General features: G+C 42.4%; 1 protein-coding gene across 1 annotated transcript; it reads right to left on the bottom strand.

Annotated features, from left to right (window-relative positions):
* Nucleotides 1-402: 402 nt before the first annotated feature.
* si:dkey-1d7.3 (transmembrane protein 132D) lies at nucleotides 403-25338 on the bottom strand (the record flags this gene model as incomplete). The annotated part of the gene is given in 15 exon segments (XM_035527134.1): nucleotides 403-686; nucleotides 6365-6454; nucleotides 6457-6604; nucleotides 6607-6925; nucleotides 6927-7597; nucleotides 9765-9917; nucleotides 9920-9962; nucleotides 10174-10420; nucleotides 10581-10603; nucleotides 11345-11553; nucleotides 13005-13119; nucleotides 21364-21627; nucleotides 21629-22004; nucleotides 22007-22288; nucleotides 25278-25338. Coding segments are annotated over 15 exon segments (3285 nt in total), but the record flags the coding sequence as incomplete, so codon positions are not given.

The following is a 25338-nucleotide window of genomic DNA, read 5'->3' on the forward strand; positions in this document are numbered from 1 at the left end:
ATAAACTGACATTTGCCAGATTAATTTATTGTATTACAAAAATTACAAAAATGTAAGTTAGAACAGTTACAAATTGTGGCTATTATTCTTAACTCTTTTGCAAACTGCAAACAAAAAACAAAAAAATCCTGACTCTATGACTGTGCTCATTTCTACCTTCAAACCTGTCTACATGAGCTAGAAGTGTTTTTAAGATGATCCTCTCTATGCCCAGGAGGTTAGAATATGCTCATCATCCTGAGAGAGAGTTATCCCTACTCACCCCACACAGTGGCAGCAGCTCTGTCCAGCAGTTTGACACCTGTCTATGTGGTCCTGACTTCACAGGGCTCCATCATCAACACGCCCCTTTCCCTCTGCAGCTGTACCTCCCGACAGCCACCACCCGTTGCCAGCTTTTGATCAGCAGAAACAACTGTGTGCGATTTCTGCCATGTGCTGGTGCCAGCTGACGTAAGCCATACTTGTGTGCTTGCAGGGCACACATGCCCCACGCTCATCATGGACCGCCACTGCCGTTCCCAGCCCACGGGCCCAGCTGGCCACCTGGTTACTGCCGGCTGCTGTTGCAATTGCCCACTGCAGACTGATCGGTTTTGGCTGTCTCCTGCATGGAGGTTTTCCACGCACCTGCCCAAGAGGTACTAGCATCTTCCTATTAACTCGAAGCACCACAGGCATGCTAACTGCGAAAGGTGATTAAATGGACACACTGAGAATGATTATTTTAAAAGACATTTTGTTAACATGAACAATGGGGCCGTTAGAGCAAATTCAGTGCATCTGCAGCACATGGCAGTGAATCAGCGATGACAGAGCTTTTGCTGTGCTGAAGTGATCTAGTATGCAGATTGTTCTGTTAGAGCTTCTTTCTTTTTTTTTTCTTTTTTTTGCTTGGTTTTTTGTTTGTTTGTTTCTTTCTTTCCTGATCTGCAGAAGAAACATCAATAACCATCTCTCAAGGGAGAGCGAGAAATAGAAAGACAGAAAGACGGAACAAAAACTAGGTCTCACAGTGCTGTCCCAGGGAGCCATCTCTAAGTTCACCTCAAGAAGCTAATGCAACAAAAAACATCCTACTGAAGCAAATACTCCCGGGTGCCACTCGGATATCACTGTCGTCTCATTGATCAGCACCCAGGGCCTCTGTGGTGTAAGAGCAGAGCGGCACTCTCGCGGAACAAATAGGCTCTCAGCCGCCTGGGAGATAGTACTGCTGATGGCTAAGAGATGACCACTGATAGACTACTGCCCTGGGGGGCAAAGCTGGCTGAAGCCCACCACACCCTTGACAGGTTGAGAGGTCGGTGGCAGCGAACAGGCGGAACCATGCACACAGAGCTCTGGGTTGTCCATTCCAGCACTAGGCCCTGCCCCAAGCTGCTGGTAGCTTCACTACTCAAAGGTGAGAAAAGGCGGCAGAGTAGAACCATATTTCATGCAATGGGGAAACAGCTCTGATGAGACTATCAGTGAACGGATGTGTCACCAGCGACAGGGGATAAATCAGCAGCTCCATTTTATGCACTGATAATAGCCTCCACCATATGGGGCAGGAACAACACACAGGAAGGACTAAAATGAAGACTCAGACTAAAGGGACTTTGTTCTTGCAGTAGCCTTCAGTTTATAGAAATGCAAATTGCTTTGCCGTGCCCCAACTATTCACTAACTGCAAAAAGACCTCAAAAAGCCAGACATGGGCTGACATATACTAAAAGGAATAATTGTGGGGTAATACAACTGGAGTGATAGATTGGCTGTCACTACATATTTACCATCATTTTCTGCCGCGCTTGCAGCGGGAGTTGAGAGAGCTGAATTCTTTATGAGCACTTGTGTCAACACTGTCGCTCTCGTCAGCCCCTAAACCCTGCAGCCCCTCCTCAGCAGGGCTCCTGCTGTCACCAGCATCCTCACCCAGCATGGGAGCGTGTTTCATGCGACAGCTCCTTCACACTGTGCTCGATCCGCACATGCACATCATCATTTGTGCCTCCTGAATGCTCCTAACTACTGACTTAAAAAGCAACAACGATACCTAGTTATACAAATTCTATTAAAAGTGACCTTCTCTTCAATAGCCACTCGGAATAGCCACTGATCATATTAGGGTTAATGTCCTAGCAACATTCAAAGCTCAAAGGAAAACTCTTAGTGGAGAATTTATTCATAGTTATCCTCTGGACCAATGTTTTATGTCCTGTTGTTAAAAAGAAATCACACCCTTTTGCTATTTGTCATGTAGTATTTGCCCCCGATACTGTTTCAAAATACAGGTTAAGAACATCAAAGTGACAGGCAATATGGATTTATATTGTTTTTGTGGGGGAAGTGTGTGTGGTGTGTTTGATTATACCTTATGTGTTTTCAAGCAGCATGTGTGAGTGACTTTGACAAAAACAGAGAGCAAGACACGGCTGTGTTCGGTGCTGGGTGATATGTGTTTGCTGGAGCAGTGTGGATGTGGCAGGCCAGGGTCTCGGTCCGTGAGACAGCAGCTGTAGAGTGTGGAGAGGAATAACAGGCTGTCATAGATCAAATAGATAAGGAACACAAGCTGCACTTGCCAGTCGTGAAATAGGAGACGGGATTGAAATAAACTGTACGGATTGAAGCAGCCGATTTGTCCAAATGTGCTTTCCTGTGAAAAGAGAAATAATTTCTAGCTCTTCCATGAGTCCTCAACTCCCCTGATCATTCTTTTCACTAAAATTCATTACGGACAAGTGCACACTTTATTAAGTGCATGTGGGTGGCTTAAGTTCTTTAACAACAAATAAACATGTTCACCTCATTTTGATATGTAAATTGACATTTAAATCTGATATACCCATACTATTGCTTCAGAGACACTATAGTTTACATATGAATGGTGTTGTACAGCAAACATGCTACTGTGTTAGGTAAGAAAACAGCATGTCTGGCACACTAAAGATATCCGAGCACACTGGTGGGATTAGTGTAGAAGCTGGAGGCAGCAGAACTTATCTTTTAAATCTCGTGATTGGAGTCCAAATCCTGTTTCTGAAGTCAAAAATGCTACTCTCTAGAAATCGTCAACCTCCCCAGAGCCTCTTAAAGCTTCCTAAAAGAAAAGCCAAGTAGAAATTCTCATTTCTGTATAGACTACCGCATGAATTGGCGGTGCATTAGATTAATTACACCTGATGTACCTTTGGCAGTTCAATATAATTACTTTAAAGGGGGCTTTTTAATATTCCTTTTGTAGAATATCACACAGCTCTAAGTCCAAAAACTCGCTAAGAGACATTAAATACTTAATTTACACTAAAAAAATACGAAAAATCACTGTGATTCAGTAACTGTTCAAATGATGGCCTAAATGATGTATTTGAAAATAATGAATAAAATTAGCTCCATCTTTCCATGACCAAGGCATAAAATGAATCATACAATAGCCCAGCATAAAACAAGATATATTTCATATTCTATTAAGCCATGTATAAGGGTGTCATACTGAGTGGTGAGTAACCTACGTCTAATGGTGTGTTTATATATGTAATATGGTTGCCTTGGTCTGGACAAAAGAACAAAATTATTGGTTCCTTTTTGGTCCTAGTTTGCTAAGTGTCCTTAGTAGTTTGCTTTGGTCCTAGTTTGCTTAGTGTTCACCCTGACATATCTAACACTGATTGGATAGCTTTTACGATACATATTTTGTGATTATAACTATATAACTATTATAACTATGTTAATAACAACCAACCAACCATGGTAAATGCATGTCAAGAGCACCAGGAATTTCTCTGTATTTTGTGATATGTCCTGTTTGGTTAATTCGGTGTTTTTGGTTTATACTGTGTTCATACTTCAAACCAACTACACCAGAGCTTGTTTGGAATTGGACTGAGTCCAGCCTGTTCAAGGGCTCCTTGTCTGCTTATCTTGCGTGCACCAGGGTTTGAAAGGTGCATGCTTGCTCTACACACTACCAGAGCAATCGCACCAGGGTTTGTTTTAACAGAACCAAAGTTGCCAAGTCTGAACACACCCAACAAATCATAGAAAAAGCTATGTTCTCACACTTCAGCACCTAGCATTCATCCTCTGGATGGAGACCCAGTGAAAGAGGGAGAGACAGAAAAAGAGAGAGAGGGGGGGGGAGAGAGAGAGAGAGAGAGAGAGAGAGAGCTTGTCCTTGTCTGTTTCACTCGTGTCCTCTGACCCCTTTCTCCCTCATGGGACATGTTCTGTTGTTCATTACTCAGCTCCCGCGGCCCTGCATTCGATACCGCCTCACCGTTTCCTCTTAAAAATCAATTGCTTTCTCTTCCCTCCCGTGTTTACCATTCACCTTCGCTCCCTTATCAATCCTCAAAAGACTCTGCTGCCTGCCTAGGTTTTTAAGTTTCTCCTCGGAGGCTACAGAGTCCTTCTCCCTTTGCTTTCACGTTCAAAGGCTCCAGAGTGTAGATGTAGAGCACGCTCTGATGTGGGGAGGACGCACCAAGGCCTGCTTTCAGCCGCTGATGTCTGCAGCTTGCACTCCTACAGGACTGTGGTGGGGCCTTCATCTCGCCCTGCCACCACGCACTGTGACACTGTTGCCTTTTCACTCCTCTTTGTTCATGCAGCTTTGTGTTTCACAAGAGGACAAGCGCCTGAGGCCTGACTGCTGCCTTTCGTTTCTTCAGAACGTTTGATGCAGATCTCTGTCCAACCCTTCTTTGTTTCCAAACAAATCAACTGAACTAATTTTTCACATGGGATATCAATAGTCCTATACACACGAACATTGATGTATCAAGAGAAGATGTGGTGTTTTCAGCCTACATTGTAAGTCAGCAGGCTCTGTGTACACTGTGGTGTGAGGAGGGGTCTGGTCTACTAATGCATGTTAATCCAGAAACACAATGACATTAATCCCTTAGATATGTCAACAGAATATCTGATATCTGATTAAGAGGTCACTGTAACAGTGGCTTGAGAGTCATATGTTTCCTGTACTTCTAAAAAATTGATTCTTCCATTCTTTTTCCCCCCATATTTAAACATTTTTTGTAGGCCATTGAAACAGATGCAAACCATTGTTTTCTTTTGTGGTGGAGTTACATGTTGTGACTCAAAATCTGTTTTGGATTCTAAAGGTTCCTTTGAACCTTTGTTGACAATTCTCTAGGCTGCATTAATATGTGATTCTGATACTTTTAATATAAAAGCCTAACATGAAAAAAAAGCACTTTTCAGACGGACTATTTTGAGCTGCTCAGGAAATCTACTCAAAGCAGATGCAGGAGATGATGCTATTTCCTTTTCGGACAAATCCACAGTTTCCAAGGACTTCAGTGTATCAGATTATCTGAGCTTGTTTAAGACCAGCACTGTTACTGCACCCCACGCTGAAATGCAATTTGAGGATGCAATGCTGCAGCTTCGACTCGAGAGTGTTATCAATACTTCTTTTCCGTAGAGGCATGACACTGCCTTCACCTGCCCCGTATTGAAGCACTATCAGAATAATGGAGAAGTGTGTGCAGGTAAAGATTCTTGTCCTTCTACATCTAGCTTGCAGAGAGAGTTAGAGAGAGAGATGCTGGTGAACAGGTTACAGGCAACAGAAACTCGTCTACACTGGGACACAATCAACAGAGACAAGGGACAGTGGAGTTATTCTTCAAGCAGATGAACACAGGAAGTTTTGGACACACTGCACTGCTATCAACAATCTCATAGTCACATACATAATCATAGTCATAGTCATATTCATAAAATATGACCTTGAAATATATGATATTAGAAATTATGTATAAAGTGATAGATATAGCTTATGTAGTTTATTTGATTTTGTGACAGCAAAACCTATTTTACTAAAATAATACATTCTTTGTATCATTCTCAAATGTTTAATACAGTAGACATTAAATATAAACATATACACTTACGAAGAACTAATGTCAAAATGCAAATTATACAGCAGCCAGAATTTTAATATTGATATTTTTAAAAAACACTTTTGTTAAGATTTTTGTAAATCTCTACGTGAGAGAATTTTTGTCTCTACTTTTCCTCATAAAAATGTACAAAACTAGCAAAAATACAGAATAATTCTGTTGGTGTATAATTATTTAAATCACAAAGAGGTCCCATGTTTAACCTCTCATTAAGAAAACTGTATTTAATATAATTAACCCTCCACCACACACACTTTCATTCCCCTGGTTTACTGTCGTTTCCACTGCAGTACTGGTGTAACCACTGGCCACAGAGTTTCAGGGAGAGATGTTTTTGCCTCAGAACAATCCACTGCATGATTGCACCCATCTCAAACAAACTCTCTGATTGGCTGTCCCAACAGGACTGCATAGGTTTCCTTGATTGGCTAAAATTGCTTGACTGGCACCTGTTGCCTCTTTAGCAGCTTGGCTCATCCAACTGAACTCCAGCCCATTCCACTTGAGCACAGCCAAGTGCCGAATGTCAATTTTATTCAAACCTGGTTCCTTTTGCTAGTCGAAGAATGCAGTGGTTCACTGTGTACTGGCTCTGCCAGTGCACTGGCTGATCTAACTGCAATAGAGTCTCTCAGGGGCAGGGTGGCAATCCTCCCCAGGATGGTGGGCCATTCCTCACTTGATACTGCAAGCATGTCTTTTGCTTTGGCATCTCTGTAGCTCTGGGCCTCTCTGTGGGCCTCTGCTTTTCCATGCCTCTTGGCATCTCTGCAGTACTTGGCACCTGCTGCTTGTATGTGGTTGCAATTGGCTTAGCTCTGTCTTGCTCTGCAGCTATGCCCAGGCAGACCCACTGATGCCTGTTCTGATCAGGGCCTTGGCACTGCTCTGGGGGGTTCTTACTGCGTGACCTCGCACTGTGAGTGGCACAGTTAAGCAGGAAGGCTATGACTGCCAAGCAGGAGACCACTACTAGTGAGTAGATGCAGAACTCCAAGTCTGTAAAAAACAAATGGCCCTACCAAATTGTTTTCCGCTAAGCGTGGGTGCTCCTTGGTTTTCTTCTCTGAGCTATCAGTAAAGGTCGCTGTAGTTCTTCCTCTGAACATTTGCTGGGTCAACCGTTCCAGCAACAGTCCCACGCTTCCCCACATTACTGGCTGGCCATTACTGGACACAGGCATTCCAATTGGCTCTAGCAGGCTTGACTTGTTTGAGGTTGTGGTTATCTCTCTGATGGTGTTCTCTTGCATGCCAGTAAATGTATTCCTGGGGATTTCAACCAGGCCATGAGAGGAAGTCAAGCTCACTTTGGACTCACTGTCCACAGGTTCAGTGCAGGTACCATGGTCAGCCAGACCCCGGGCGCCAGCCCATGTCCTCCTTCTCACTCCACCCCGCTGCTCTGCCGACAGAAATTTGACCCTGACGTTGCCTGTGCCTGTGGCCAGCGCGCTCTTGCGTTTGGATTTCTGACAGGTGTCACAGATGGCCAGTTCCGCTCGGAGCAGCAGGGCCTGTCCTTCTGCTTCTGCCACCACGGCAGGGCCCGGAACCATCCGCACTGACGCTACCCTCTTATCCAAGGAGTTGAGGGTGAGCATGTAGCCGCTGGGATCGAACAGGTCAAGGGGAGCCTGAGAGCCATCTCTGAACAGCACCCAGCAAGCAACCACTGCCATCTATGATGCAAGACCAAGAAACCCAGGTTACAGCACATAAGGGCTTAAGATGATTGTCTATATTCAGTATCCTTGGGCTTAATGAGCGGGGAAGCACGTAGGAGAAGGCATTGTAGACAATGTCACGTGAAAGGCATTCCATTTGCGGTGTTGCTGATAAGATATGTATAACCAAGACAATTAGTGTCGTGTTCAAGGAAATTAACATGTTAATCTTTTATTAATTAGCTCCAAGTCTGGAAACAGTACACGGTATCCCTAAAAAAGTCTGCTACAGTGAGTTCTACTTAACCATATGGATCAATATTTATGGGTTAAAAAAGGAAAATAAAAGAAACCCATCTGAAAAAGCACCAGAGGGCAGTGAGTAATCACTGTAACAAGATGTAGAACGAACATCCATGAACAACTACTGCCACAGGCTGTCCTATATTTTGAGGTAAAATACATTATGCATAGCCTGTGGAGCTGCACTAGTGGAGGCTGTCACATAAACGGATGAAGCCGCACGCTGAGTGCTAATAGCCTGATATTGACTGGGTCAACCAAATGGCCATATTACTAAAATGCCGGCACTGAATTGGCTGTCATCTAAAGGAATTTAGAGCATCTAATGGTTTTCCCTGACACATTTCATAAAATGTGATTCTTGCCCAGTGAAAGTGCTAACTCTATTAATCTGTGTATATTATTGAGTTCTCAGCATGCTGCAAGTCTTGTGAGTAGCCATTCTTTATGGACAGATAATATCAGCCACCAGATGCTCCAAAGAGCCAACCGCTTCACATTACTCTTGCAGACACCAGGTTCTTTTGTTGCTGGTGAATGTCCTGTTTGGGCTTGTGCATGGTGTCCTGCAAGGTGGTGATGTACCTGTTTGGAGTTGTGCATGGTGTCCTGCAAGGTGGTGATGTACCTGTTTGGAGTTGTGCATGGTGTCCTGTGTGATGGTGGTATACCTGTTTGGAGTTGTGCATGGTGTCCTGTGTGGTGGTGATGTACCTGTTTGGAGTTGTGCATGGTGTCCTGTGTGATGGTGGTATACCTGTTTGGAGTTGTGCATGGTGTCCTGTGTGATGGTGGTATACCTGTTTGGGGTTGTGCATGGTGTCCTGTGTGATGGTGGTATACCTGTTTGGAGTTGTGCATGGTGTCCTGTGTGGTGGTGATGTACCTGTTTGGAGTTGTGCATGGTGTCCTGTGTGATGGTGGTATACCTGTTTGGAGTTGTGCATGGTGTCCTGTGTGGTGGTGGTGTACCCGTTTGGAGTTGTGCATGGTGTTCTGTGTGATGGTGGTATACCTGTTTGGAGTTGTGCATGGTGTCCTGTGTGATGGTGGTACACCCGTTTGGAGTTGTGCATGGTGTCCTGTGTGATGGTGGTATACCTGTTTGGAGTTGTGCATGGTGTCCTGTGTGGTGGTGGTGTACCCGTTTGGAGTTGTGCATGGTGTTCTGTGTGATGGTGGTATACCTGTTTGGAGTTGTGCATGGTGTCCTGTGTGATGGTGGTACACCTGTTTGGAGTTGTGCATGGTGTCCTGTGTGATGGTGGTATACCTGTTTGGGGTTGTGCATGGTGTCCTGTGTGGTGGTGATGTACCTGTTTGGAGTTGTGCATGGTGTCCTGTGTGATGGTGGTATACCTGTTTGGAGTTGTGCATGGTGTCCTGTGTGATGGTGGTATACCTGTTTGGAGTTGTGCATGGTGTCCTGTGTGGTGGTGGTGGTGTACCCGTTTGGAGTTGTGCATGGTGTTCTGTGTGATGGTGGTATACCTGTTTGGAGTTGTGCATGGTGTCCTGTGTGATGGTGGTACACCTGTTTGGAGTTGTGCATGGTGTCCTGTGTGATGGTGGTATACCTGTTTGGAGTTGTGCATGGTGTCCTGTGTGATGGTGGTATACCTGTTTGGAGTTGTGCATGGTGTCCTGTGTGATGGTGGTGGAACTGTTTGGGGTTGTGCATGGTGTCCTTTGTGGTGGTGGTGTACCCTTTTTCTGGTTGTGCATGGCGTCCTGTGTAATGGTGCTGTATCCATTTGGGGTTGTGCATGGTGTCCTGTGTAATGGTACTGTACCCGTTTGGTGTTGTGCAAGGCGTCCTTTGTGTTGGTGGTGTACCTGTTTGGGGTTGTGCATGGTGTCCTGTGTGATGGTGGTGTACCTGTTTGGGGTTGTGCATGGTGTCCTGCGTGGTGGTAGTGGCCACAATGGCCCTGCTGCTGCCTGTGCTGAGCTGCAGGTTCAGTGAGAGGCCCGAGACCAGCTGCACTCCTAGCTCAGTGATACTCACTTTATCATCCAGCACCCGCACCACACCCTCTCAGCCAGGACCGAGTCCAACAGCAGCGACATCACCTGGCCAGGAGTGAAAGAGAAGAAGAGTAAAACCGGGAACTGCATCAAAAGGAATCATGATCTGCACACATCTCCACAAATCTCGTTGGTACAGCTTTGTGTTTCCATAAGTATACAGAAAAAAGAAACGATTAAAAATGCACAGTCAAATATTGTCATTGCTGCATAAAAAGCTAAACTGTAGAAAGCTTTTTCCTTTAAGAAGAATTCCCGGCACTCTGGTGATTCCAGGAGCCCTGCCACTGAGCACCGTTCCTGCCTGCAGCTGGGCCACACTCACATCTCCCACCCACAGAGAGTAGCGGATCAACCGAGAGATGTCCACCAGTCAGCCAGAGCCCAGGAAGTACACAGGGGAAGGAGCTTCCGAGTGAGCGCTCTCAGCCGTGAAGGTCACCAATACCTGGATGCGGCGGTGCTGGTACTGCAGCAAGCAACCTCTGCCCTTCCTCTCATCATCCTCTCACTGCCCCAGCTCGCTCTTAGGGACATGGGGAGAAAATGAGAAGCAGCATTTCTTGCAGCTCGCTCAGACTCTCTCCTTCCGTCTCCTTCTTTCTGTCTCCCTCACTCCATCTTCCTCACGCCGTCTCTTTCCCTCCTCATTTTCTCTCTTGGCTACCTGCAGTGTCCCAGCTGCAACGTCTCTCATCTCTACAGTATATATCTCCACCCAGGAAAACGGAGAATATCTCCTCTACTAACTTTTCTCTCACTAACAAGAACACTTGGTGATACTTTTGAAAGAAAATGTCTGTATGAGGCATTGCAAATTTGCAATGAGAAGAGAAAGAGAGAAAATTTGCAAGAGAAGATTTGTGATCCTGTTGGAATTATCTTGAAAGGGACCTAAAATGTGATCTTATCAATTTTTAAGCAATAATGATAAAATAATAAAGAGTTATGTCTAATGTTGTACTTTTTCCATCATTGACCTTGTTCAAACCATATATTTAAGAATAATAAGGCACTTAATAAAATGTTGGAATGGAATGTTGTGTACTGTTTGTTGAAGACATGTTTTGTTTCTTTACTCTCATGATATATGTATACTGAATTACATTTAAGTAATCATTCATGTGGAAATCCAAGAAATTCAGAAATAATTCAAAACTTTTTCAATAAGCATTAGAGAGTGTGTCCAAAGCAATTAACGTATAATCACATATAAAAAATTACTTTAAAAAATATTGTACATTAAAAAAATTTTTTACATTATGTTCCCATAGAGTACAGAGTACTGTCTTGTTTTTAAAAGTTCACACAATTGAGACATTTCCATGATTTTGCAGCAGTCAAATATGCAAATGCATAAAACTTATTCATGACTTCATGTTGAGTAAATAAACCATGTCACATGTCTTGTAAAGATTCAGTTTGACACACATGCTAAAGTCTAATTTCTTGTACCCAGAGACGGGCACCCTCCAGCCCTTGATCTGGCTGAGCTCGGGGTCAGGTATGTCCACCTGCAGGGGAAGGTGGGGCACCCACACGCTGATCTCCAGCTGGGCACTCAGGTAGCTGTAGGTGAAGTTTACCATCATCCTCACCCTGCCTCTTGTCTCTTCTCCAATCAGATATAGGCTCTCACACTTCTTAGGCACCTTTGTGTGTGTGTGAGTGTGTGTGTGTGTGTGTGTGTGTGTGTGTGTGTGTGTGTGTGTGTGTGTGTGTGTGTGTGTGTGTGTATGTGTGAGAGAGAGAAAGAGAGAGAGAGAGAGAGAGAGAGAGAGAGAGAGAGAGAGAGAGAGAGAGAGAGAGAGAGAGAAAGAAAAAAACTATTTAATATGGTTTGATGCTAGGAATGTATACACTGGCTTCCACTGTGTAATAAGACTCAACTAAGTAAATTAAAACTTGGATGCAATAAAAGCATTTATAAATATAGCAATTAATGTATATTACAAACTAGGAATAACACATTTTTGAAGACATTCTTAATTTAGCTGACTGCTATACTGTAAAACAATGGTTACATTTGTTATACTATTGTTAAATCATACTATTTTAAGGCACAGACACATCCACAGTGTGAAAATCATCACCACCAAGTTTAGCAGCTTTATACTAATGTAGCTGTAAAAGGCACTGTAATACAGCAGAAATGGCTCCTCCATATGGCTCTACTGTCTCATTTAGGAAATCTATTACTGCTGTTACCTCCATTTTCCTCTTGATGCTTCATGGCCTTTCAGATTCTCAAACAATTAGTCTGTTTCTCAGTCAAAATAATCATTAAAAAACCATCAGCACCACTATTCTTCATGTATTCAAGGGTCCATAGTACAGTAGTGTAGTGTGTGTGCATGAGTGTGTGTGTCTGCGTGCTTGTGTGTGTGCGTGTGATTTTGTGTGTATGTCGTTGTAGTAGTGTCTAGAAATCCCTGGCCTGGCTAGTCGTTTAATCTCTGTCACTGAATGTTTATGATTTATGATTTATGTTGGTTTTTCTCTCTTTCTCTGTGTGTGTGTGTGTGTGTGTGTGTGTGTGTGTGTGTGTGTGTGTGTGTGTGTGTGAGTGAGTGAGTGAGTGTGTCTGATGTTTGGGGCACCCTAGACAAGAAATGAACTGAGAGTGTGGAGTACAGATTCATTTTGAAATCTGACCCCTTTAAGCACTTTAAAGCCTCTGTTAAACCATTGTGGCCCTGGGAAAGGAGACTCAAGAGAATGATCCAATAATAACCGGATAAAGGTCTTGGCTCTTCATAATAAACACGCAAAGAAAAGACAGGCCCCTGGGGCAAGGATGTGCTGTGGTTAAGAAAAAGCACAGACTCTCTCCAAGGCTACTGGGTCTCTCTGTCCGGGTCTGTCTCTCTATCTCTCTCCACTCTCTTTTTTTGAAGTCTCTGATATGTAATGGGTAGCCGAGCAGTGGGGCTTGTTAGTGATCTCTCTCAGTACGACTCCCGAGCTCTCGGCACTGCCAGCCGTAATGGAGATGTCATTTATCGAGGGTGTTAGGGTGGTAATGAGCGGCACATGGCGAGTGTAATTGTGGGAGCAGTGGGCGGCCAGGATGCTGCGGGACATGCCGTACCTTCAGGGTGCCTTCGGCGGCGGACCTGCGGCGAGTGAGACTCCCAGCACCACCGTCACCGGCACCAACACCTTCTTTCCAGTCAGCAGTCAGCACGGCTGTGTTCAGCAGCTTCCTGAACAGGGCACCAGCACATCCTATTTGGCCCTATTTGGATTTTAGATTGACACTATCGGTGAAACTTGATGATCTTAGAAGAGTGCTTTGCTCTGTAGCTTTTAATTTTGCAAACGTTTACATCACAACAGCAACTTAAATTCAGTGAAATTACATAAAATAATGGACTTTACAAAACATGAGCTGTAATGTGCATCTTATACCTACCTACAAGACCTCATTTGTGTCTATCAAAATTCAGAGGTAATTGACTCGGTAAACCTGTTCTGTCAGGCTCAGCCCCCTGTGGAACACATCGAGTATTGCGTGGAACAGGGTTTCACGTCGGCTACTCTCTGATGACGCCTCTGCTGTGCACTGTGCACGTGACTGATGTGCTTGTGCCGATTAGGTCTGAGGGCTGATTTAGCTCCTATCCCTGCCAGATGTCATTCAGCAATCCTCTGTACACAGCCAGACAGATGGTGACTGTGCTTTGGAAAGTTAAAGACAAAATCTTGCTTCCTGAGTCCAGTGATATTTCAGAAACAATATTATGTTCCACTTTGGCTAGTAACAATCAAACCTCTCACAGTCTTTTCCCTGTACAGTTTAGCCTACTGCTTAAAATGAAATAACAAATCTAACTTTCATTGATGGGGACATGTGGTTAATGTGACATAAGGAAAACTTTAGGCATATGGTGCATCCTTTTAGCGGTGGATTTGGTTAATCCTGAAAGGCGTAGCATCTTCTAAATGAACATCAATTTCAATAGGACTGAATTAGAGCATGCTCACCTGAACCAGAGCCATGAGAGAGGAGATTAAAGACAAAGGGCAGAGAAGCTGGCTCTGAGCCCTGGGACAAATAACACCAACACCCAAATCTACACCCAGCCACCAACAACCATAACCACACCCTTGACCAACACCCACACCCATCCACCCACACCCAAACCCACATCCAACCACCAACGGCCACACCCACCCACCCAACAACACCCACACTCACATCCAACCATCAACACCCACACCCACCCACCAACACCAAGCTCCACAGAAACTCATTAATCATCTGCATGGGTTATTTTGCTTTTGTACCTGAAGGTATGTATAAAAGCATCTACAAAGTTTATCTTTAAGGAGATAGCAGTGTATGCACCTTTAGCTATATGGAATTAATCAGACAATATATGCACACACATACACACGGGCGCATGTACACACACATGCAGTTGCAGACTCAACATAGTGATAGCAGCTATGCTCACATACTCCCTCTAGATTGTATAAATCCTCATGATGCCCTCCTCCTGGATCATGTTTGCAGGCAGCTCCAGACGCCATGAGATTATCTAGGTCTCCAGCTGTTCAATTTCCTGCTGGGAAATTCAAATTCCAGCTGCAGGACCTCCAACAATCCCCTGTAAATCAGACAGAGCCAGATTTCAACATCTGGCCGCAAAACACATGAAGCATGCATGCCTGGAACAAATGAAATAATTTCATTATACATTATATGTATATATAAACAGCTATTCACACCCAATCACTAGACATGCTTCTGTATAAATCATGGAATTCAGTGTGGCAATCAAACAGGTTGAGATGTAGTTGTTCTGCATTAAGGTACTTCAGGAGTTCTTATGTGTGCTCTGCAAGCTTACTCTCAGTTTGTTCTGTTCACATATCTATTATCCTTTTGAAGTTTGTGTATATTTGCTTCAGTAATGCCACAGGTTTCAGCAATTGCATTTCAGCAATGAACAAATACAAAGGGGGTTGAGGGTAGAACGTCCAGGGGAGCATGTAGGCTGTGAACATCTATCAGTACAATAGATTTGTTTCATAAGTCTGTCATAACAGACTATAAAATCATTTACCATAGTTTCCTATACCTGAACAGAAGTTATATCACATCACTCTTACAGTAACAATTGTAATGACCAGGTGAGCAGGTTGGATGCATACAAGTAGAGTTTATGTCCAAAAGAAGCAAACTGGTTTGTGTCGAGGCACAGGTGAAGTGCCCATGTTTTTAGAGAATATCTATTCTCAGAATGTGTTTTTATGGATGTGAAGATTTTTGTATATGTCAGTGGTATAATTATTAAGTCAATAATGCCTTTGTTCTACTAGAATGTGTAAATGGATAGAATGGTGTAATGTTTGTTTTCATTTGATAATTTCAATATTATCATGTTTGACTATGAACAATCAAGCAAACAGTATTTGAGTCCAGTTGCACCATGCCCTCTACTTTGCAGAAAAACCAGCAGCGAATCAAGGTGAATCGAGCAGTGAATCATAGTGAATCGCACTGTGAATTGAGGTGAATCGCATCAGTGAATCAAGGCTTTAGAGGTGAAAAGCCAAAGAGTCCACTTCCATCCCATCATCCCTGTCATGTATCATGGATTTCTTAGCACTGATGAATTTTCTCTACTTAGCTCCTCACAGGCCAACGCCAGGGCTGTGATGCGAGATCTCGGCTATAATTTTTCGCTGAACGTGTGTCTTTTTTTGCCAAGCATAATGCACCAGTGTGTCAGGCAGGATCACACATAAGTGGGTCAGCCAGTGAGTGGTGGAGTTTTGGGGAGGCTTGTGGGGGAATGATGTGCTAAGTGGAGGCTGGTGGTGTTGTCTGCTGCCAGGATTGAAACACTGATGGTCAAATCCCTGGAAATAACAAAGCAGAGTCTGAGTCTCATGATCATACATGGGCACTGTTAGGATGGACCCCTTAAAAGAATCTCACTTACATCAGTATATTATGGACTTCAGAGCAGTTATAGGAAGTACACCTATAGCACCTTTCATAGGCTCTCTAATGCACCTTTGTGCTAATTTAATTTATTATTTATGTAAATAGTGTTTCTAATGCTCCCTAATTCCTTGTATGACATGTCATTTGAAAAAGTTAATCAGCCCTGACCACAGTATTAACACACACTCTAAAATATTTATGTAGTGTGAACCTGACAGTGTTAAAAACAGCTCAATTTCCCTACAGGCTAATGGCGCAAAATGACTTGTGTGACGATATTTAATGCGTTCGCCAATAGACAGCAACTCACAGCAAAAACTTATGAACCCAAAAATGTGCTTAGGTCCGATATCAAAACAAAACGTGTTTTGCATGTAGCTTTTTTGCATGTTAAGCATATAAAAAAGTGCAACATCCAAAACGTCCTCCCAGTGTTTTAAGAGGCAGCTATCACTGGTTGTGCTTTTATAACCAAGAGGTATCTCAAAAAGTGCTAACTGTGCTAACAATGACCAAAAACCCACAGAAGGCAGCACAGCACAAATGAAAGCTTAGTATAATGAGAACACTCACAGAAAGGATCTATACTGAATAATTAAGACATTAGCCTATTTATTTATTTATTAATGTCATTTGTTCAAATTATCTAACAAAGTCCTAACCAAACCGCTTATGTTTGCTCAGAATAGTTGCGGTTGTGTACAGTAAAACACATCACTTTGTCTTCATTCCAAAATCCCAACATGGAGCAGAGGGAACAGGTTGTCTGAGCAGCTGTTCCAATGTGAACAATGAGGCAATCAAAACAGAAGACCGCTTTAATTTAATTATTTGTTCATTTTATTTATTTAACCTCTTCTTTACAGTCTGTTGCTTTGTGGTTTTGTAATTCTTTAATGTGTTACATATGACAATAAAACTTTTGTCAAAAGTGGTATATCCAGAGACCTATGATAAATGGAGGGTGTGTTTGAAAAGACTTGCTTTTTCAAAGTGGAAGTGCTCCTTCTTGGGCAGATGACAGAGATGGTTTGGAGGTCAGTCCCTCTCCTAGGGTCCAGGACAGCTGAGAATCTATGGGTCTATGGGTGCTGAATGACATGCTTCTCTCTGCTGTGGCCCTGTCAGATCAATTTCTCACGCACTCACATGTACACATGCACACGCTCGCACACACTCACACTCATTCAACATTATAACATATTCAATTCCATAACATTCTCAGTTGAGCTGTTGTCAACCATAAATGCCAAAATGCCTGTTCAGTCATAAATGTTGTATATTAGGCTATGACAGTGTGGTATGGGTGTAGTATTCATGCAGCATTTGTTGTACAGAGCCTTTGGGTACCTAGCTGCTGTGAGGCAATATCAGAAAAGCTGGAAAAAAAACCAAAACATTTTACTTTCATAAACAGGTTTGGTGAACTTACATTTTTATGCCATAATACATCTTCCTTAAAGGGTAGAACAACTAAGGAAATGTTTGAGAAATGACACTAGTTATGTCAGTACAATAGATTTGTTTCATAGAGCTTTCATAACTGATTGTAAATACATTACAAACACATTTGCCATAGTTTCCAATACCTGAGCTTTATACAATAGAAACTATGATATCACTCTCTAGAATAGAAGGTATGACATCGCTCTCCCACTCTCTCCAACAATTGTAATGATCAGTCAAGCATGTTGGATGCATACAAGTAGAGTTTATGTCCAACAGAAGCAAACAGGTTTGAAGCTGAAGCCGTGTATACACCTGAAAAAATTTGTTTTGGATTCAAGCCTCTTTAGTTGCATATCACTATTATGGCCAAGTTATCTCAAAAGAAAATTCAATCCTCTAGATTTGATTCTTGGTAAAGATTTGTAGAGAATATCTATTCTCAGCATGTGGTTTTGTGGAGCTGAAGCTTCAAAGGGATCTCCAGTGAAATCTACTAGATTTTTGCCTAGGCTTAACAGTGTATTTACTTAAACCTAAGCAAATTTGTTTGGTTCACTTTGTGTCAAGGCAAATCTACCAGAAATGAGTGAGTGAGTGTGTGTTTGGGTGTTGACTGTGTTAAAGAGGTTAGGATGTGGTGTCAGAGACAGGGCTGAGGTAGAAGACGTTAACCTGACAGACAGAAAATCAACATACTGCTTTCAGCTATCTGGTGCATCTCATTCCCATCACTGTCCGTCAGCTCTGAGCAACCTTTTTCATTTAATCTGCTGGTTGATTGATCCACCGCTTCTCTCAAACAAACATTCACTAGCAAACCCTCATTACAGCCCATGGACGGAAGCGTAACAGAGCAGCACGGAATTCTGCCAGACAGATCCCCCATGGAGTTCTCTCAAAGTTCTGGTTGGTCATTTTTTTCCAGAGCCCTCCATGCTCCACTGCACCAGCATGCGTCGCGCATACACGACGTGAGTTTAGATTTCCATCTAAGAAAGCCTGGTAACACGAGACTGAGACTGTGTTCATGCAGCCATGCACACAGCAGTAGTCTCTTCTGATGAGCATCAGTATAGAAACTAAACACAGGAACGAGCACTGAGTTACTGTAGGGAACATTTATCAAGGCTTTCCCTTAGAGACTGAGCCCACTCTCCTCAGCCCGAAGAATCAGACAAACACCTTTGTTTTCTCCACAGCTTCACCCACCAGCCAGACTCTTCACCCATCCCTCTCTCCAGCTGTGAGGCTTACGACAAGCGGCAGTGAGTCGTGTACCAGCCTGAGACGTGGGCAGGGCTCGGACTCCTTTCAAATTCCCCGGAACTTATGCCATGTAACAGTAGAGCAGGCAGGGAAGCAGTCGGCACAGGAACCAGGAATGAGCATGGCCGACAGCACTGTGACAAGCTTGCATTATCTCTGCCCCAGCCCTCATCCATCTCCCTTTCGCTCTGTCTCGGTCTGCATTCATACCACCTCCCACCAACTACCAGTGTACTCCTTTCTCATGGAGCGTGTCTAAATGCTCATTTACAAGCAGCATTTATATGCAACGGTAATATGAATGAAAATGCAATCCTTTAAACACTAAGGGCCTTTAAGTGAGCCCTAGTGGAACACATCATTTTGGATGTCCCTTTGATGAACACGATGAAATATCAGTGGTATGACATTTACTCAAGAACAAAATGCAATATTTCAGCTACAATGTATCCAGCTCCAAAACTACAGCAGTAATAATAATAATAATAATAATAAATATAATAACTGTAGCATTATGACAATTATTTTACAGTGAGTCAGTAGTAAACGCAAATGCATTTAATTAGTATTAGAATTGAATGAGATTAGGGAAGAACTCAGTAATTCTTGATATCAGTCCATATCAGCCAACTCTAATGTGTTCTCTGAGATGGGCTTTCCACAGTCTCTCAGCAACAGAGGCTGGTAGAGGAGCAGTGATAGCAAATCAGGATTAATGTTGGATTTCAAGAATGCTGAGTAAATTATTACATCATCCAAGCAGTCATGTGCCACCAAGGCCACATGATGCCTGTGGTTGTTCACTTTGTAGATTGCACAGATACATTTGATTCCAGAATGGGTTTCAGTCCCTCTGATAAGTTGCTCCTTCAAAGAGATGGAGACAGGACTAGAGCGAAGTGAGAAACAGTAGGAGAGAGAACGAGAGAGGGAAAGTAAGAGAGCACATCTGTATGTGTGGCCTGTTTTCAACATGCCTAAAGAACAGGCATTGTATGCATAACTAAAGAAAGGGCTCAGCAGAATCTGCAGTGGGGCTCTTGATGGAATAAATCACTGACACAAATCAGCAACCACTAGTAGCTGCTAGAGAACAGTGCTGATATCCTTGTGTAGAATAGAATAGAATAGAATAGAATAGAATATCCTTTATCATTTTTGGCCAACCTTGTGGAATTCTAACATGTTTTGTTTATTCTCCCATTGTTTGTAACTTCCTGTTTGTAATCTTAATATAGATTCATTTCTGAGAAACAGGCCTTAGTTATATATAAATGGAAATTACTTTCTTAAGTTGTTTAATAGGTATGAGTCTGAGTCATTTACATCCAGAGGACTGCCCCAATAGCAGCTATTAATTTACAGAACTGCAACAGCAATTGTCCCAAATAGAGAATAGATCCAATAGGTCTCCAAAGAGTTTCCAACTCCACTAATTTTCAATCAGTGCTGGGATTACCCATCATAACCCTGTGGGTTTGGACTCAATCTTGGAGAGAGGAGTGAAGTGGGGCAGAGAGTTTTCCCAGGATAAAATCAATCTCTTCACGAAACTGGGTCCTGCTTTGGCTTAACCCCTCTCTGAAAGGAATGTCCTTTTGAGAGGGCAGGGTTAGTGCAGCAGCTTCTGCTGGCAATGCATAACTTTGATATATATGTGTGTGTGTGTGTGTGTGTGTGTGTGTGTGTGTGTGTGTGTGTGTGTGTGTGTGTGTGTGTGTGTGTGTGTGTGTGTGTGCGCGCGCTCATGTGGGGAGGGGGACTAAAGTCTAAGGTGCCACTCAGATTTATGTGCTTCACATCATGCTCATCTTAGAACATGCGCTCTAACCTGGTTTTTAGGTCAAGTGGGCTGGTGATCAACTGCAACTTAACTGTTCTTTATGAGTAACTCAATAACAGATTGTGGAATAGAACATAGTTTAGGATGTCACATTTGTAATATATAAGTTTATATCTTGTAGTTCTGGACAATCAGTGCAACAAACTCCAGATACTACAAAAAATTCCAAAGAGCCCCATAAAAGAACAAAAGAACAGCATTTCTGTCCATGAAAATAAAACCAACTTCACTCATCTGTGTTTTGCCTCTGTAGGCTGTAGGCTGGAGAAAACAGATTGCACTATGTGCTTTTGCACGACAGCTCCTTCTGTAATAAGATCGTCTCTGCCCAAAGGAGTCAAGTAGTTATTAGGTATTTGTTTTCTTGCTCCATTAAGTTGATGCATTATTTATGGAGAGAAAACCCACACAAATAATGGAATGTTAAGAAATGAATGCTGCCAACTAATCTCTCCATTATTTTCCTATTTATGGAATTATGCCTTTGAAACTTCTGCAGTTAGATAAATGAATTGAGCTGGTAGTACTTTATTATGATGCTGTAATCTGTATACAGAGTGGAAACACAAACTTCTCTCAGCTATAAGGTAGAATTGCTGTAGGGACACACACAAGGCAATATATGACATTTTCAAAAACAAACTGCTGTGTCAGGCCCCAGTGTGCTCCCTACTCAGTTATCTTATTTTAGCCTGACCAGAAATGATCTTCTAGAGGGAAAAGTCCCATAATTGTAATGTCTTCAGAGAAAATCAAATACTCCTGAACACAGTAAATCCTTTTCCTAGTTCATTAATATCAAATTTATGCACACCACCAGACAGTAGGAGATTAATGTAATAATAATTGAACCACTGAGTAGCCAGTAACAAAATAAGGAGTCTATTTTATTAAACATACAGCTATACTGACAAACTATACAGCTATACTGACTTTGTACCTGCATAACACATAAAGGGATGTAAATAAACATGTTTAAAGTACCCACCTATAAAGTATAAAAAGTGCTCTACACTGGATGTACTAGACATGAAGATGTAGAAAGTGGTGATGTTTGGGTTCTTCAGAGGTTTTGAGCAGGTCTGCACAATCACAGTTCCACCTAGACACAGCTGCATAAATGTGGGGTTCCCAGGAGGTGAGCATAGGAGATTCACATTGCCAATTTTCTTCATGTTGGATTCAGAGCCCTGTCTCCTGCAAACCACGAGGCTGCCACTGTTCACTGTCCCGAGGGAGACACAAGGTGGTGGGACTGGGCCTGGTGTAGTAATAGACCTCCACCACAGTCCCCCGAGAATCCCCTCTCATCTCCCAGCTGGACCAGCTGGCACTGCCTGGAGTGAACTACGCTGGCTCCGTCAAACTGGCCAAGCAGAAGCCTCCATTTGCAGGAACAGCAGAGGCACCTCGGACTTCCTCTGGTTCCCAGAAGCCAGGCGCTGTGATGTATATTTACCCATCCGCACTAAGACCTGAACTCACTTGGCCTAAAACATCATTTATAACCTCTGTCTTGCTTGTGGCATAAACTACCACTCGTATGACAGGGGATGAGGAATGCACCTGGCGAATAAGAAGAAGGCTCGGACCTTGTGTTGAGCATGGAGCAGCTCCAGAGGGATAGCCTGCTCCACAGACATTGGCCCATAGCTGACATTCATGGCTGGATGCCCAGCTAGCCCAGTCATGATGAAAGCTTGTTTCTGCAGCTGCCAGCTAAGGTTTCCCACTGAGACATCACTGGTGTCTCTCAGAAAGAGATGGTCTGCATTGGGGATATGATAGGTCAGCTCTGGGAGAAGACAAAGTGGGGCACTGGTTCTTGGGCCGTCTGGTATCTTCTCCACCTTTATTCCTACAGGAGAATATGGACTATGTTATATATTTTTCTGATATTTGGAGGGATAAGTAAGGGTGGGGAATACCAGAATATTATTACTTCTGTTATGCATGTATCTCAAAATATTAGTGGTATACAATTATTATTATTTCACTATAAAATAGCTACAGTACCTTTCACAATTATTCAACCCCTTCATAAGTTGTTAGATTCATCTAGCGTCCAAATGACAAATGGATTCTATCAGCGAATAGTTTTAATGCAAATCAATACACCATTACATTTTCAAAGTCAAAATTCATTTGTCGGCACATCTTTTACAAAAACATAAAACATAAAAATCCTGCTTGCATAAGTATTCAGCCCCATTAGACTAGCACATTCTGCTGCAATAACTGGTTTAAGTCTGTTGAGCTACATTTCTACCAGCAATTTGGGAGTGGTTTACGTTCGGTTAGTTGGATGAGGCTTGTGCACTGCAATTTTTAAATAGTGGCATAGATTCTTGATTGGATTGACATATGGACTTTAGTTTTAGTTTTTTGGCAGACTGAAGCAGACTGTCTTGCAGCATCTCCCTGTATTATGCACCATTCTTGATTTTTTCAATTTTATCCCTGATGCCCAGTACCAGGTGAAAAAAAGCAAGTACACATCATGATGCTGCAACCAGCGTACTTCACTGTTTGAATGGTGCTTACTGAGGAATGGGCAGTGTCAGATGTGTGCCAGACACAGTGTTTTGAATTTTTGTCTCATCTACCCACAATACCTTATTCCATTTACAGCATTTAGCTGACATTTTTGTGACCTACAATTATTACTGAACACGACTTGAGCAATTAAGGGATAAGGGCCTTGCTCATGGACCCAACTGTGGCAACGTGACCATGGTGGGGCTTTAACTGGCAACCTTCTGATTACAAGTCGAGTACCTTAACCCGTAACTGGTAAATTGTGCCAGACATGAATTCCACAGTTCAGATAGGTCACTCTGGTGTTTTCTGGCAATTTGCAGACATTCATGTATGCTTTTTTCTTGCGTAATGGCTCCTCTATACCCACTCTCCCATACAAACCAGTTGTATGCAGATCTCTTGATATTATTAACTGGCTAACTTTCATTCCAGTCTCAACCCCTGAATTCTGTAGTTCCAACAAAGTGATTGTTGGCATCTCTGTGGCTTCCATCAGAACTCCCCTTCTTAGTCTGATGATGAGATTTGAAAGATGACCTTTTTTCAGAAAAGGTTAACTTTTTTAATGATTCACAGGTGGAGATCAACTGAAAGCCCACTGTGTTCTCATTACAGCAATATCTTTCAACTCTGAGAACTTGGAGCTTACACAGCATAGAAGGTTGTAGACAGCATTCCAGAAAGTGTTTCAGGTAGCAATTTGTCACAGAATATTTTCTTAGATAAAACCAATATCAATTTAAATCATTTTGAGAGTGAGTTTTATAAAATAAAATATCACACAGAACAAAATATCATTTCTGTCATTTGTAATACAAATAAATCTAATGACTTGAATGGTTGAATATTTTTGGAAGACTCTGTTTATAGATGCCATATGTATATAGATAGCAATGTAAACAGGTTAAGACACCTGCGTTAGGGTTTTCCCTATACTTGCTGAACTTGACTCCTTTTCCAAACTCACTTCTAACACCCAGCATCCACACAGAGCAAAAACACACAACTGATTTAAAGTGCTGCTTTGCTTTTTACAGCATTGTCATTGTGCTCTATGGAAATGTCAACAGAAATAATCTACAGATTCCAAAAACAAACAACAACAACAACAAAACAAGCTCCTGTATAACACAAACACCAGACAGAGGTTCCTCCCTCAGACTCTCACTCTAAGTGTGAGTGGATTTCATAGCATGCAGCCTGACAGAGAAAATGATAGGAAAACCATCCCAAGCACTCACAATGGGGGTTTAGTATGTCCAGACAAGCAACTTGTCAAATCCCTCGACTAGAAGAGACACTTAACCTTTCCCTTCTGGTGGTCTTCAGGGCCTGGGCTGCCTGCTGCCTCAGTCTGCCAAAGAGCAGCACTGGAAATTGAAGGTTGATCTTGACATGTTGTGGAATTTTTTTGTCGAAAGGCATTCCATGTGCCACAATGATTCAAGAATGAACTTGCCATTCCAATATTATTCTTGAAAAAATATTATTCTCAAAATTAATGTCTGAGTGGAAATGTATCATTTATGTATATGATGTGCTTAGATCTTATGTTGCACCTATGTTATGCAGTGTTGCAGTATGTATTACTTTTTGCTTTGTTGCTATAATCCAAAGGACTGTGAGCAAAAGAGATTGCATATCAGCATCACCTAGATTATCAGTTGTGCACTAGTTTCAAGGGGACACATTTTAATTAGGTTTTCACAGTAAGTACTAAAATCACAACGTTTTCTCAGACTGATGTTATCTAGTATACATATTGAATGTAGGATGATGGCAAAGAACCAAAATGCCCCTTTATAGAGAGGCAGTGAAAAAGCACTAAGTAATCTTTATCTGAGCTGGACAGACAATCTTGACTTTCCATTTAATTATACAGGTTATCTCTAAACAAACACTGGAGTACACCTCAATCACAGTTCACTAATCCATTTAAGGAACATTTCTACTTACTTGATATTGACTCAAATGTCTATAAAAATATAAGACTAATAAATAAAACCCATTTTGAACTAATTATGGCAGTCCCATGTGAAAAAGACATCTTAAAGTGGGTTAATGTCTACAGCTGCAGGGATGTAATGAACTTCTGTATACAAGGGTGGCCAAACACATTTAGGCCGAAAATGAGGGAGCTCCATTTGTGCTCCATAAGCCGCTTTGATTTGCAGTTAAACTGTCTCACTTCTGAGTTTTAAAGCATAATTTCACGACAAGAATCCACAAGTTATAATGCGAACGTAATCATAATTTAGTGGGAAAAAACATTTTACATTTTTCGTAGGAAAACATTATGCTCTTACCATTACTACAAACTCCATAAGGAAAACTTAAGTAAACTGTACCAGCGTTTTCGTTCACGTA

Source organism: Electrophorus electricus, chromosome 6 (genome assembly GCF_013358815.1).
Source record: "Electrophorus electricus isolate fEleEle1 chromosome 6, fEleEle1.pri, whole genome shotgun sequence".
NCBI classification, from domain to species: Eukaryota; Metazoa; Chordata; class Actinopteri; order Gymnotiformes; family Gymnotidae; genus Electrophorus; species Electrophorus electricus.